General features: G+C 39.0%; 1 protein-coding gene across 3 annotated transcripts in view; it reads left to right on the top strand.

The window, feature by feature from the left end:
• Nucleotides 1-14,666, top strand: part of LOC103446810 (protein PYRICULARIA ORYZAE RESISTANCE 21-like) — a 44,153-nt gene that overhangs the window by 16,212 nt on the left and 13,275 nt on the right. The window contains exons 1-3 of one of the 3 annotated variants that reach the window (XM_008385949.4): nucleotides 2,339-2,469; nucleotides 2,912-2,993; nucleotides 3,131-3,919. In XM_008385949.4, coding sequence (XP_008384171.3) covers nucleotides 2,452-2,469; nucleotides 2,912-2,993; nucleotides 3,131-3,636 — 606 coding nt within the window. In that variant the 5' untranslated portion in view covers nucleotides 2,339-2,451 and the 3' untranslated portion in view covers nucleotides 3,637-3,919. Of the gene's footprint in view, nucleotides 1-2,338; nucleotides 2,470-2,911; nucleotides 2,994-3,130; nucleotides 3,920-14,666 lie in introns of those variants that run through there. The other 2 variants (XM_070806447.1, XM_070806446.1) reach the window with 2 other exon arrangements.

Here is a 14,666-nt window from a genome sequence, read left to right as displayed (position 1 = left end):
CATCTTTTGATTGTTGCCAAAAAAGACATGACTCATGGTCAACAAGTGTAATCATTCTCCTAGCAAATATGATCTTTAGGTAATTGGTGCTCTTCATCAGGTATACTCATTAAAATGCCCTTTGGATAATGCTTTGTATATGTTCAAACAGATATGACATATTGAACCAATATGACTTCAAAAGTTATGTACTTTCGATTAGCTGTATTCTCTCTATATATTGATAACATTGGAAGAAGAGAAAATTCTTTGAGAAATTTGTTGTCTACACAATTTCTTTGCTCTCTCTTCTTTCTCCATCACATTCATACAATTTCTTTCTAGTTATTTCTAAGGGAATACAATTCGGTTTTTCTAATCGAATATTTCATACTTTGTTGTATCCTGAAAGTGATTTGCCAAGAACCCTTTAGCAAACATTCAAGTGTGGGCAAATAACACTTTAAGGAAACGATTCAAGTTGTACCTCAAAGTCATTCTTCAGTTGATTTTCTATATTTCTACATTTACTCTAACATAGTGTACTACTTTCTAGTCTTGAAACCTCATTGCACCAAAAAGATAATTAAGTAAACAAGTAATTAATTTAAAAGGAAAACTAAAGAAAATAGTTTGAAAAAAGTTTTAACGATAATGACAAAATAAAGAGTAAAGTGAATGATACCATGTTTAACTTTTTAGTGTACAAATGTGATTTTTCGTTAAAATGAACAGTACCGCGAAATTTTTGTTAAAACTTTCAAATTTAAATATCAACACACCTAGTGTCCACTAATCTCATCCTCATTTTCCATGTCGGTTGTATCAACACGAAACATATCAAGTCATACGTACAAATGAATGAGCTGTGATGCACTTAATAAATGGACTGCTAAACCCTTAAACAAGAAGAAAAGATCAAATCGGATTGATCAACCACTATCGCGTGAGCCAACCCACCTCTATGAAATTGTGACACTTGGAACGGTTTTCTGAGGCAGTAGCCACACTTCTGTCGTCTGGAGCCCACGCATTTTGAATTTTGATCATCCATTGTCTCTCCAGTACATTGCAGGTAATAGGGTTATTACATTAATTTTTTCCACGCCAAATTCCACATATATGTGATGCGTCATGTATGTACGTATGCCGGTAAATCGAAACCCCTGGTTCTAAAATGATGAAGTATCAATTGCATCCAAATCGTTATCCTAATCACTAGACGTGTCTTCACCGGTTTGGATTAGCAAACCAAACTTCAAGTAGCTAGTCAAATATGGGTGGCACCTGTTGTCACTTAAGAGCTAGGGACAACTGGAGGAATTTCCATGTGCCATGTGGGGGTGCATGATCCATAAGTGAACTTGACCAAACTATCGACCTTACAATATAGTTTTTTCTCCATTAATTTGACGATCTTGAAATAATATTGGCAGCTCTCCTCTCCACCAAACTCTATGTGAACTTTAATAATTATAATTAACTTAGGATGTAATTTTATTTTGATCATGGACTCATTTACTTAAAATAATATTAGCAGGAAGTTGGAAAGTATGGAAGTTGAGGTGGGTGAATCAAAGCCAGCACATGCATGTGCAAGAAAGTGCAATTTTTAGCGATCATTAGAAACTATCTTCGTATAACGAAAACCCTCACTCATTATAGTAGAGATCTTTCAATGTGTTCAGAATACAGAATGGTACAGTACATGTTATTATAAAAATAATGAGCTACTTGTGTTAAAAAAATTAATAACTTAAAAAATAAAATTTCTCACCACTTACACATGGTATACCACTCGTATTACAGTTACAATGAAACTTTTGTCCACCATAGCATGAAATCAACCTTCCTATATTGCTCTCTCCTTCTCTCTTTCTCTTTTGCTTTGTTCCACCGAATTATATTCCTATTTTTATATATTTTTGTAGAAATATGTATATATCTATACTATATATTAGGAAAACCCTTGTTGTCAACTTTTTCCCCCTTTTTTCCAATTTTAGCCTCACTTTTCATACACAATACTTACATATGGAGCGCAAAATAGTAATTTTGTATCTTTTGCACATTTTTCCAATTTTTCTCTCACTTTTAATACACAATACTTACATAAGGATGGCAAAATAGTAATTTTATATCTTTTGAGAAAATGACAAACATATCTCTATTTTTCCTATTTTACCCTCACTTTTGATACATAATATTGACATAAGGAGGGTAAAATAGTAATTATGTAATATTAAGATAAAATATGGATTTATTAAGAGAAATTGTTCCATCATCATTTTTTCATACTCTTTTTAAAATTTTAAAAACTAATCACACTTCTTAATAAATAAAAAACAAAATGAAATGGTTCACACACATGGTGCGTGCTCATAACTAATAATTATAAAAGTCGGTTTCATGAGAGCAGTAGTCCCATTCAATCATTTTAGTTGAGAAGTTCTCATTCCACTACTCACTGCAATGGGGGAAAAGGAAAAGGTACGTAATATTTGGTATAGTTTGCGTTCTCTTCATTTTCTTCTTCCAAGGATAAGCAAATAACCCAAATGAGGATTTGTACGGCTAAAACTAAAAGGCTTTAAGCTCTTGTTTAAGTTTTGTGGTTCCCATTCTTTTATTTATATCCTAATAAGAACCCATGTCCCCTCCTCTGTGCTATTTTGTTGTTTTTCGCCTCTCTCTCTCTCTCTCTCTCTCTCTCTCTCTCTTTGTTACTGATTTTGCCACATACCTTCACCATGATTCTTCCCTCTCAGTCAGTCAGAACCCTGATTGTCCAGCAGCAATGTTCCATTTCTTTTTGTCTACACTTTTGCACAACAATCTTCTGTATATTTATATATTTTCTGAAGATTCATTCTTGTCAATCTTTGGTTAATGTACATATTTTTTCTATTAATATTAAAAATGGATAATTCAGGTTACGATTATGGTGCTGAAGGTGGATCTTCAGTGTCACAAATGCTACAAGAAGGTCAAAAAAGTTCTTCGTAAATTCCCTCGTGAGTCTCTCTTCTCCTTGATTCGTCTATAGTTATTTGATGAAAAACCATAGTTAAAGTTTTTTCTTTTTGGGAAAATAAGATTAATTTTGATTAAATGTAAACTGAGTAAATTAATGTGTGTTTGTGAACAAGAGAAATACAAGATCAGATATATGACGAGAAGCAAAACCAAGTGGTGATCAAAGTGGTATGCTGCAGTCCTGAAAAGATAAGGGACAAGATTTGCTACAAAGGTGGGAGTGTTATCAAAAGCATCGAGATCAAAGAGCCCGAGAAGCCCAAGCCACAGCTTGCAGACAAACCTAAAGGCATAGAAAAACCCAAAGAGGCCGACAAATCTAAACCGGCAGACACACCCAAGGAGGTCCAGAAGTCTATACCACCGGTGGAGCTAGTGAAGCATTCTCCTCTTTATATGCAGCCGGTTCCTTATGTGCCAGGGTACCCACCGCCTGTTCAAGCGTGTTGTATGGATTGTTACCATGGGCGTGCATGTGGGTCGTGCCATAGTGGTTATGGCGGGGGGCCATCCCCGTACATCCAGTATGATGGTTATTATGGGAGGCCTGTGTATGACAGTTACGGCAGTGGCAACAGGGGGTATTATGAAGAAAATCCCTCAGCTTGCACAATCATGTAAATCATCGATCATCTTGTTACCGTGACACCTTTTTCAATCTCGAGATAATATTTTAGCAGTGTTTGTTGTTTGATATTAATATTATAGGAGGGCCATATATTGTTAAGTGAATGATAAAGTTGGTTGTTGATCTTGGTGGTTTTCAAGTCACAATCACGTTAATTTGTTCATTATATCATTAATATAGACTATAGAGAGAAAGAAATACATCCCATCATGAAGATGAAGATGAAGTTGGTGCCTGCTACAATTTTCAATGCAATATAAGTTTCCATTCCACGTTCCTTTCTTTGTCCTGCACAGTGCACGTGCGTTATCAGTTATTTCCTATTTCGCAAGTTGATTTTCATCAACTACTACTAAGCGATTAGTGAAGAGTGGAATTAGGGACGAGGTGTGAACAGAAGAATCTAGCTACCTTCCTCATTTGCATTTTTCACTTATCTTTCTCATTTATTAAGTGTAACATGAATTCTATTAACATAAACACAATTTTTATTTCTTTTGAAAAAACTCATTATTATTTTTCTATATTTACCTTTATTTTCAAAAGCTAATCTTTTTTCTCTCCTACCAGATTCAACTCGCTTGTTCTAATCTAAACTACTTTTTTTTTCTTTCTTTACCAAAAACAAAAACCCACCCAGAAGCAGGAGGTGTGAATAGAAGAATCTAGCTACCTTCCTTATTTGCATTTTTCACTTATCTTTCTCATTTATTAAGTGTAACATGAATTCTATTAACATAAACACAATTTTTATTTCTTTTGAAAAAACTCATTATTATTTTTCTATATTTACCTTTATTTTCAAAAGCTAATCTTTTTTCTCTCCTACCAGATTCAACTCGCTTGTTCTAATCTAAACTACTTTTTTTTTCTTTCTTTACCAAAAACAAAAACCCACTTAGAAGCAATCTCTTGGCTTCCCGGGACTTATATGAGTTACTAGTTGGTTAGGATAATGTGTTCCAATTCACGTAAATTTCCCACCCATAAGCAAACCCTTGGCCTCCCTGGGCTCATATGAGTAAACTAAAGAAAGAAATTTAGCTATCATTCCTCGTCTAACAATGCTCAACTATATCATTATTTTCAATCCCCACATCGTTAGATTCCACCATAAACTAAAGAGTAATACTAGGGAGACTAAAATTGTAGACAAAATTTTGTAAACTAAATGGCATCAAAATTGATGATTGGATTATTACTTAAACATTTATAAATGTGCTAATTTCTTATTAGTAACACATCATTTAATTTGCAAATTTTGTTTACAAATTTAATTTCTCTAACATTACTCTAAACTAAACAAATCCTTGTTCCCTCAGCCCCTCCAAATGTCAACAAGAGAGAGAGAGAGCATCATCAGCAACAACCTAGATACGTGTGTAATAATTTGTTCCCAGGAAGAAGAACTACTCCTAGGCCTACTTTTCATTCCATTCTCCTTTTATTTTTTTTAATTTTTTAATTTTGGAAACAGTAGATTCAAACCGGGCAAAGATTCCAAACAAAACAAGAAAGCCTACAAGGAGGCAAGCAAGCAAAACAAAAGTAAAGAAAAGACGTAGGGCAAAGGAGATAGTTACAATGGAGACGCAGTAACCTAGTTATTACGTCACCCTCTCCAAAGCCCCCCGGCAGGGCAAGGTATCCCGTCGTTGTGAAGGACGTGAACAAGCGAAGATGGGGGTCTGTTGACCCAAAAAACATCGCACATCTCCGAGCAACTTTGCAACGCCAAATCATCATCCGCCATGTTGGCTAGTCTTAAGATCCAAGACCAGCGACAATTCTGGAAAGAATCCCCTAGATTTTTAGCTTTTACTAAGTAAGGGAAAGCTTCCCATTTGCCATTATCTTGCGAGTCCACCAGGGACGAGATAAACTCCGTGGAGTCAGATTCCACAACCACCTTCCTGAGCCTCAGCGACAGACCAAATTCACACCCCTTAAGGATAGCCATTGCCTCAGCAGCACCAACACAAGGGGATCGAAAAGCATACCTGACCGCTGCCATAAAAGAGCCACCATCATCCCTTACCATAATTCTCGCAAAGCCGAAACGTGTCTGCTTCGACCAACTAGCATCAACATTGATTTTCTTGTACATCGTGGAAGGGGGGACCACCTAGATGGACTAACATCCACAAGAGGGATAGGAGACGAGAGATGATACAGCTGGCGGGTAGCAGCAGTAAAGGCTCCCGTCGAGTTATTAATAGCACAAACCACTTGGGTAGGGTTAATTAGTCTCTGATTAAACACAAAATTGCAGCGAGACTTCCATATGTGCCAACAAGTGAAGGCAATATAAGAGAGCACGTGCAACCAGTCCCCATTAGCACCCAACCGAATGAACGCCACTTGATCAAACCAATCCACCCAACTTGAGACCTCACTTCTGTTAATCTTATAATTCAACACCCATCCAAACCAGATTTTTTTCAACCCATGGGCAAAGTAAAATAAGGTGCACAATTGACTCCTCTTGGAAAAGGCAGATCGGGCAGATCGGGTTAGGGGTAGATTGACGAATGAACAAGTCGTCCATCGTGGCAAGAGAGCGGTGGAAAGTCTTCCATAGAAAAAACCTGATTTTTGTCGGGGTTTGAAGCTTCCAAATAATTTTCCACACACACTCAGGAGTGGTGCGGGACGTGGATGGACGAGAAGGCAGTGGGGGGCTAGCAGTAGTTTGCAACGAGAGGTACCCAAATTTCACCGTGTAGACACCAGTCTTCATCTCATGTCAGATGAGACGATCAAATCCAGAACCAATACCCACATCAGAGCCTGTGACATCATCCAATTCCTCTGTGAAGAGGAATGGGAGGAGAGAGTTCAAGTCCCACGATCTGGTGATTGGGCACAGAAAGGTTTGAACCCGAGTATCTAGTGTAACATGCACCGGTCCCCTCGGAATATGATGGCCCAAAGGGAAGGAGATGAGCTAATGATAGGATTAAGTGCACACCACAAAGTAGCACACAAATGTCTTATTTATTTTCCTTATTAATATTAAGATTTGTCAATTGTAGCATATGAAAATAAGGGTATTTCCCGCAGAAGATTGTTTTATTTAACTACTTAAAATGTCACAAAAACTGGGCTACTGTCCCTACTGACCAGCCACGGCAAAATAATTATTAGACTGACTTAAACATATCTAAAGTCTATGAAATTTTATATGAAAACACTAGACAGACAGAGCTACACTCATACAAAGTTTTGGGATTTTTGGAGTTGATTTTATATTAAAATTAAATCGAACAAAAACATGACATAAGCAAATTTTAAATAGTTCACAAATTAAGAAAAACGAGTTAGGGGTATTGTTATCCACCACCAAATAATCATGCAAACATGTTATGTTTTATTCAAATTCCTTTTATTTCCTGATGAAGATGCTCAAGTTGGCTCAATGTTAGAACTCAATTTATTACTCTTTGTTACATAGTATGTTAAGAGAATGACGTTTTCAACTGAACTTAGTCCCTAGCATGCAATCTAGAATGACGTGTTCATAGATTTAACAAGTAGAAATCATTAAGAACCAAAAGAGTTTAAGTTATCACAAGGCATTGTAAGTACTGGCGTTGTCTTACTTATCCTAGAAATTGGTTCACATGTTAATCGCAATTAACAAGTACTACTCTAGAACATATATAGGTCCTCATTCGACAGGGCAGGCACACACATATTCATAGCGTTAGAATCCTAGATATGCTTACTACGTATGCATCCATAGAAAACAAATAAAGAATTCATCAATGAGACAAGTAGTGAACCAATTTTCATCCATTCATAAAAGTAATTCAAACGAAATGTCATAACAAACTTGCAATCATATTCGGGGCTTCAAAACAGCCCCTAACTTCTAAAAATTTAGTTACACATAATTCTCAAATAAAACCAAAAGAAAAACATGAGTTTGAGAAGATAAAACCGAAAGAAGAGAATGCCAAGATTTCCTCATTCCTTTCATTCCTTCCCCAATGCAGCAGCCTTGCCTTTTTTCCTTCCTTTCCTTTTTTTTTCTATCTTTTTTTTCTCTATCTTTGCCGCTGCAACCTGCAACCTTTTTCTTCTTGCTTGCTACCTTATTTCTTCTCCTTAACTCACCCCACTAACAGCCATTTAGTGTTGACAATAAGTGAGAGAAATTGGTAAAACAATTGTAACTCTTTGGGCAGCCTTTATGCCAATTACTCCCATTTAATCCTCATCTTTAATTTCATTTCCTCTGATATTTGAATAGGTGTCAGCTGGCTTGTTCTTTGCTGCATCAGTTTTGGCTGCTAGATTTATTGGATTTATTGCTTTCAATGCTTTCTTGTCAGTTACAAATTGCTCAGCCTCTTGGGAACGTTTCAGTGTTAAAACGGCCATAACGTCTTCTAGAAAAATGATATTAGCAATATGTGAAATGCTCCAGAAAATAGACATCCGTAGCTTTCCAAGAATATAAGGCTCATTCTCTAATTCATTATGAGCTATTCGCAAATTGCTTCCAAAGTTAGCTGACCTACACACGCAGTTTTGACGAATTTGTTACTTTAAATCACACTTGTGCTATTTTTCTTTTATTTGCTTGACAAATCCTACAAAACACAAAAACAAAGTAAATAGCTCAAAAATATAAGGAACTAACTAAGAAAAAAAATAAGTGAATATGATGTAAAATATATATAAATATGAGCTTATCAGCTAACGATCAATCCAAAACCGCACCTCACGGCCATCAGAAATCTGCCACTTAGCCCTTTGCATGATAACATCTCTACCCACGAGTAAACTAGTCCAGGCCCACGAAGCACGGCTTCCCCATTTGGCGTCTAGAAAATAGCAATGTTAGTACTTGGCCTTGAGAACAGAGGCCAGATCGAATTTGGTTCCACAATCAGCCTCCAACATTGCTTAGCAAGGAGAGCATCATTAAAACTTTTGCAACTTCTGAAACCCAAACCCCCAATATTCTTTGGGTGGCCTAATTTGCATTTAGACACCCAATGATTTTTTTTTTCACCATGTTTCTGCCCCCACCAGAACCCCATAATCATGGAGTCCAATTCATTACAGACTGCATCTGCAAATTTAAATAAATTCATTGGGTAAGCAGGTATGGCTTGGGCCACATATTTTATCATAACCTCTTTGCCAGCTTGGGATAAAGTGCTCTGCTTCCATCCTTGGATTTTTCCAAACATTCTACCTTTCACATAAGCAAGGCCACGACTCTTGGATCGACCCCAAATAGCTAGAACTCCCAAGTAAGTCCCAGGATCTGATACAACCGAAACCCCAAGAATATTTCCCAACTCCTCTGAAATTGCAGCATGAATGTTGGCACTAAAAAACACACAAGATTTCTGTAAGTTTACCATCTGACCAGAGGCAACACATAAATCCTCAATGAGCCGGCCCAACACCTGGTAGTTTGACCTATCAGCCTTTAAGAAAATGAGAGTATCATCAGCAAAGAAGATGTGGGAAATGGGAGGGCCATGATGGCTGTTCCATACCCCTGTATGTTGTTGGTCTCCGTAGAACGGCATATCATCCTAGAAAGGACATCACTGACCATTAGAAATAGGTACAGGGAAAGAGGGTCGCCCTGTCGAAGCCCCCGCGAAGGGACAAATTTATTTCCCGGTTGACCATTGAGAAGCATAGCAAAATTAACCGAGGTCACACACCCCATGATAATCCTCCGCTAAGTACTGTGAAATCCCATCATTTCCATAACCGCATCCAGGAAATCCCAATCCACACGGTCATAGGCTTTGTGCATGTCCAGTTTAATACCCAATTCGAACTTAGACTTTGTTTTCCTGAGCTTAAGAAAGTGGAAAAGCTCATGCGCTATCCCAATGTTGTCCTGTATTTGTCTTCCCCCAACAAAAGCATTCTGCATAGGAGAAATAATCTTGGGGAGTAAAGGCTTGAGTCTATTTGATAAGACTTTGGAGAGCACCTTATAGGAGAAGTTACATAAGCTAATTGGTCGGAATTGAGATACAAATTCCGGGTTTGGAACCTTTGGGATCAAAACAATATGGGTCGCACTAAATTGCCAAGGACAAGTATCTCCGTTCGACAAGTACATAACCAGCTCGTTAACCTCCTTCACAATACAGTCACAATAGGAATGGTAGAAAATTCCTTGAAAGTCATCAGGGCCCGGGGCCTTTAAGTCACCCATTTGTCGAGCAGCAATAGCAATTTCCTCCTGTGTGATCCGTAATAATAAAGTGTGGTTCATTTCATCAGTCACCGACATAGTGATACACTCCAGCACCTGACCCCGCTCCCTAGGACCCCCAGATTTAAACACGTTGATAAAGTATTCATCAATTAAATATTTAAGACCGTTTGGGTTCTCCTTCCACATGCCATCATCCTTCCTGAGCTTCACCACATTATTTCTTCTCCTCATTTGTAGGGTTGATTGGTGAAAGAATGCAGTATTAGCATCACCATTACGAAGGCATTTGACCAGAGACCTTTGCTGCAAAAAACATTCATCTTGTTCCAGAAGCTTGTCAACCGTAATGGTAATTTCCTGGATTCTATTCGCATTTGTCGCCCAATTATTTTTCAACTCCCCGAGTTGGCCTATTAGCTCCTCAATTTCACCCGCATACACCTTAAATTTTTGTTTGCTCTATCTGATCAACCTGGATCTGCAATCATTAAGCTTCAGCTGCCACCTAGAAACATGATCACCATTACAAGCACGATGCCAACATGTCTCAATACCTGCTTGCAATCCTTTTCTTTTACCCAGAAGGTCTCAAAGCAAAAATGTTTCTTACATTTAGCCTGGTTAGGGTCACGTTGGATTATGAGCGAGCAGTGGTATGAGCCCACCATAGTGTCATGGGTAACAGAGGTGTTAGACCAACAATCCTGCCAACACCAGTTGCTCAGCCATCGATCAAGCCTAACCTCCACAAGAGTCCCATTTCGTGTCCCATGCCAAGTGAAGGGAAGTCCGTTGAAGTCAAGGTCAATTAACTCCAAGCCCTCCATGAAGTGTGCTAAGAAATGAGGGCGGTTGTACAGAACCGCTGCGCCTCTCGATTTTTCAGACTCCCAGATAAACTCATTAAAATCTCCTCCACACAACTAGGGAATGTCAATAGGTTTAAAGAAGGTGTTCATCCAACCCTAGAACTGGTATTTCTCCTCTCTGTAAGCCGTACCATAAATTCCTGTCACCCTGGACCACCTGATTTCACCCATTCCCATGGCTCATGCATCAATGACATGCTTTAAAGAGTACATAATCTTAACCTCCATTAAATCATCCCACCATAGGTTGAGACCACCAGCCATACCAACCGGGGTTACATTGAAACCATTTGGGAACCCATTCTCCTACGAACACCGTCAATTCTATGATATTTCATTTTAGTCTCCAAGAGAAAGATCATAGAAGGTCTGTATTTCCTAATTAGCCCATGTAGGGCTCAAACTACCATGTCCGACCCAAGACCATGGCAATTCCAAAATAGGTGTGTCATGGTGATCGTGTAGTTGTATTAGGCCAGCCACCACCGCCTTGAGAGCTCGACCACTCACGTCTTTCCTGTGGGTTCCTCCTCGTAGTCTTCGAAATGTTCTCTATGAATTCCCACATTTCCTTGTATTCCTTTCGGATTTCTTTAGACTCTTCCTCCGTATATAAGGCTTCCTCCATCATCAGACACCTCTCCCTGATGCTCATTATCCTAAGCTTATCTGCCACTTTTTTTTCCTCTCCTCACTATTCTCAACTTTTTTACTTTTTTGTATAGGCGTATGGTGGATCTCCATCACGCTAAGGTCTACGCCTTTCTTAGACTGAGTACCATCTGCCACCACCCTACTCAAAGCCAACTCTCCCCTAGTTTGAGTATCATCATCTCTAATCTTTTATATGACCACTGAGGTTGAGCCAGCTTGCATCTGATGGTGGGCGTTCTGTCGATTCAGGTATTGGTGACCCTGGGAAGTTAGCCGGTGAGGGATGAGAGACCCAGGATCCATACCAATTTGGTTTACCCTGTAACTTTGCTTCCACCATTTCCTGCACCTAGTTATTCCTCTAGGAGACCCAACCTCAATCTAGCTACTTCCTTCTCCTACATTGCTTCCCATGGTTCCAAGTTTGTTAGGTTGTAGGGTTACCTTCCTCGTACCTTTCCTAGCCGTACTCGGTTGTCTATACTCACCCATCCCAATGTTGAGAGGTCCAGACGTTTCAATCAGATCACGAATAGGTGCCGCTTTAGTCCACTCCATATAGCCAACCGTTCTTCCTCTGGTTTGATCAAATGAGCATTCATTCATCGCATGACCAATTCGCCCACACCGGTAACAAAAGTCTTGCAACCACTCGTATCTAAAATCCACCTAGGTATCCTTCTCTTCATCTCTTGGTAGCCAGCATCCAGTAGTCAAAGGGGTACGAGTATCAACCACTACGCTGGCCTTAATGAAGCCATGAGTTTTAGCCGGGTCTTCTAACTCAATGAACTCCCTTATTTCCTTTGTGAGGTGTTGTACATTGGCTTCCGAAATGAGGCAGGGTGGCACCCCCCTGATCTGTACCCAAAATGGGATTTTTTTCTAGCTCCACTTCTTCCAGCACCAAGTCTTTTGGCCATCTCTTCACATAAAAGTTTTCTTCCATTGTTGCCCATGGAACCTAACTTAGAATCTTTGCAGCAGTGCTCTCATCCTGCACCTTTATAATGAAAGTATTCTCTTTTACCCATTTTATCTCTACTTCACCCAGTTCCTTCCAGGAAGACCTGAGGATATTTTGAACACCCACTTGTTCAAGGTTTTACTCAGTAGGGCCGCCCCAACCAAATCTATCCCTTGCTCCATGGTCAACACATCCATGGATTTATCAAGGTGAATCACCAAGTCTTTAATCTCCTGCTCTGCCATGCTTTGCTTTGTGCTCTGGATCGTTGGAATAGATGAGTTGAGGGGGATGGAGTGTGGAGTCCTTGTGAATTTTGTTTCTGTAAGGGTTGTAACTTTTTCCTTTCTTGATTGCTCTCCGTCTCTTACGATTTCTTATCATAATAAACACTCATAGGAGCGATATAAGTACGTACCTCAGGACATTACTAAGATGTATCTTGTCGTTGAACTTTAATGCTTTGGTGAAGCGAAACCCTAACAACAATTAATGACAGAGAAATGAGTGCATTAATCGCCCCAAGCTTAGTCGGAACTGGAAACTGTGGTCCCTACCTTCCTTACCACATCTAAAACCTTAACAAAGCAGAGGATTGTTCTAAACACCCACCAATACCTCAAATTTGGTAGGTAGAGAGTGGGTGTGGGAATAAATCCTCATCACCACTTACAACTTCTAACAGCCCCTACCACATTGAAGGGATCCAGGGTAGACGAGAGATAAATGCCTCATTTTACAAAGCAGGATTCTTCCCAGAGTCAAAAAATGACTCTGCTCACATTACTGTACCTTCCTTTAGTTCTTTGGTCGGCCCACACTCAGATCAGATCTGGCAAACAAATTAGGGAGCTCCTCACAAACTTTCCAAATAAAAGACCAAACCCCACTCGCTGACCTATAGCCAATAGTGTACGGATCTAATCCCCCATTAGAAGCTCTTACGGAGGAGAGAAAGGGCTCTCACGGAGGAGAGAAAAAAGAAGACAGTGAAGTTTGCCTTTGTGAAATATTAGAAGGTACGTATACACATAAGGCAAACATAGTAATTAACCTCTTCCTATACCTTGAAATGCAAAGCAGAAGCATGATCCCCCCACAGGGTGAGGAAAATGGCTTGTCACTTGTGCTCTTCACCCTATTTTCTCTTCCGCAACCCCCAAACTTTCTCCCGCTCTCTCCCTTCTTCTTCTTCCCCAACTGATTTTTGACTCTTAAGCCTTGTAATTAACACCCACAGACTCAGTTTTCCTTCACTACAATTTCAGTCAAGAACCTCTTTGCAAATACACCATGTTTCTTTGCAAAACCCAGTTGCAGAAGAAGCCCAGAACTCCAAAACTCCAGAAATTGGAAATATTCAGAGCCCAGATGGAAATTCCGGATCTTTGTTAAAAAGCTATATCTGGGTCAATCCCAGTAGCCCCAGAGCTTCACAGCTGCGGCACAAGTCCTACAATTCCAGGTACGCTTCTTTGGTGAAAGTCGCTAAGTATTTGAACTCTTGCACTCCGATTGAAGGTGATGTTTTCGAAACTTTAAAAGGTTTAGGGGATAATATTTTGGAACACGACGCTGTGGTGGTTCTGAATAACATGAACAATCTGGAAAGTGCTTTTCTTGCGTTTAACTACTTTCAGCAGAGGTTGAAACCGAAACGGAAGGTGATTTTTATTGGATGTGAATGTAAATAACATGTGATGTGCACATGATATTAGATAGGAGTGTAAAAGACATGTGTTGTGCACATGGGATTTGTAGCTTACTCTTTAAGTCAATGTATTAGAAGAGTTTAAACTGTGATTTTCCTTCCATGTATTGGTAGAGAATACAGAAATATAATTCTAGATCTTTCAGATTCATAGCTTCTTCTCTAAACCTTGCTTTTTCTCCTTTGTATAATCTGTGAGTTGTTCTTGATCTCTTCAGAATGTTAAGATGGTATCAAGAGCCATCCTCCTGATTCATGTTTTTCGTTGCTCCGATTATTGCTAAGGTGATATCTTTCTTGTGAATTTCTGATTAGTTGTTGAAATTGGATTTTTTTTTTTTTTGGATTTTAAAGGCCGATGCCATACAAGAATGTTGTTTGAAGAATTTGTTGATGAATTGCCTCAAGGCCAATGCCAAAGGTGTTGATTGTTTCCTTGTAACTGCGTTGTGAATCTGAAGGCTAATGCCGATTATGTTGATGAATTAGTGAATTCTTGAAGTTCTTGATTGTTTAAGGCCGATGCCATATCTGAGTTTCTTTCATTCTTGATAATTTCTGAAGCATATATTGATTGCAGTTGAGTTTTCTTGAATTTTGTCATCTGGGTTTTTCTTACA

The sequence above is a fragment of the Malus domestica genome, chromosome 10 (assembly GCF_042453785.1).
Source record: "Malus domestica chromosome 10, GDT2T_hap1".
Lineage (NCBI taxonomy): Eukaryota > Viridiplantae > Streptophyta > Magnoliopsida > Rosales > Rosaceae > Malus > Malus domestica.
Note: the sequence above shows the minus strand (reverse complement) of the source record. Positions and strands in the feature narration are given on the sequence as shown.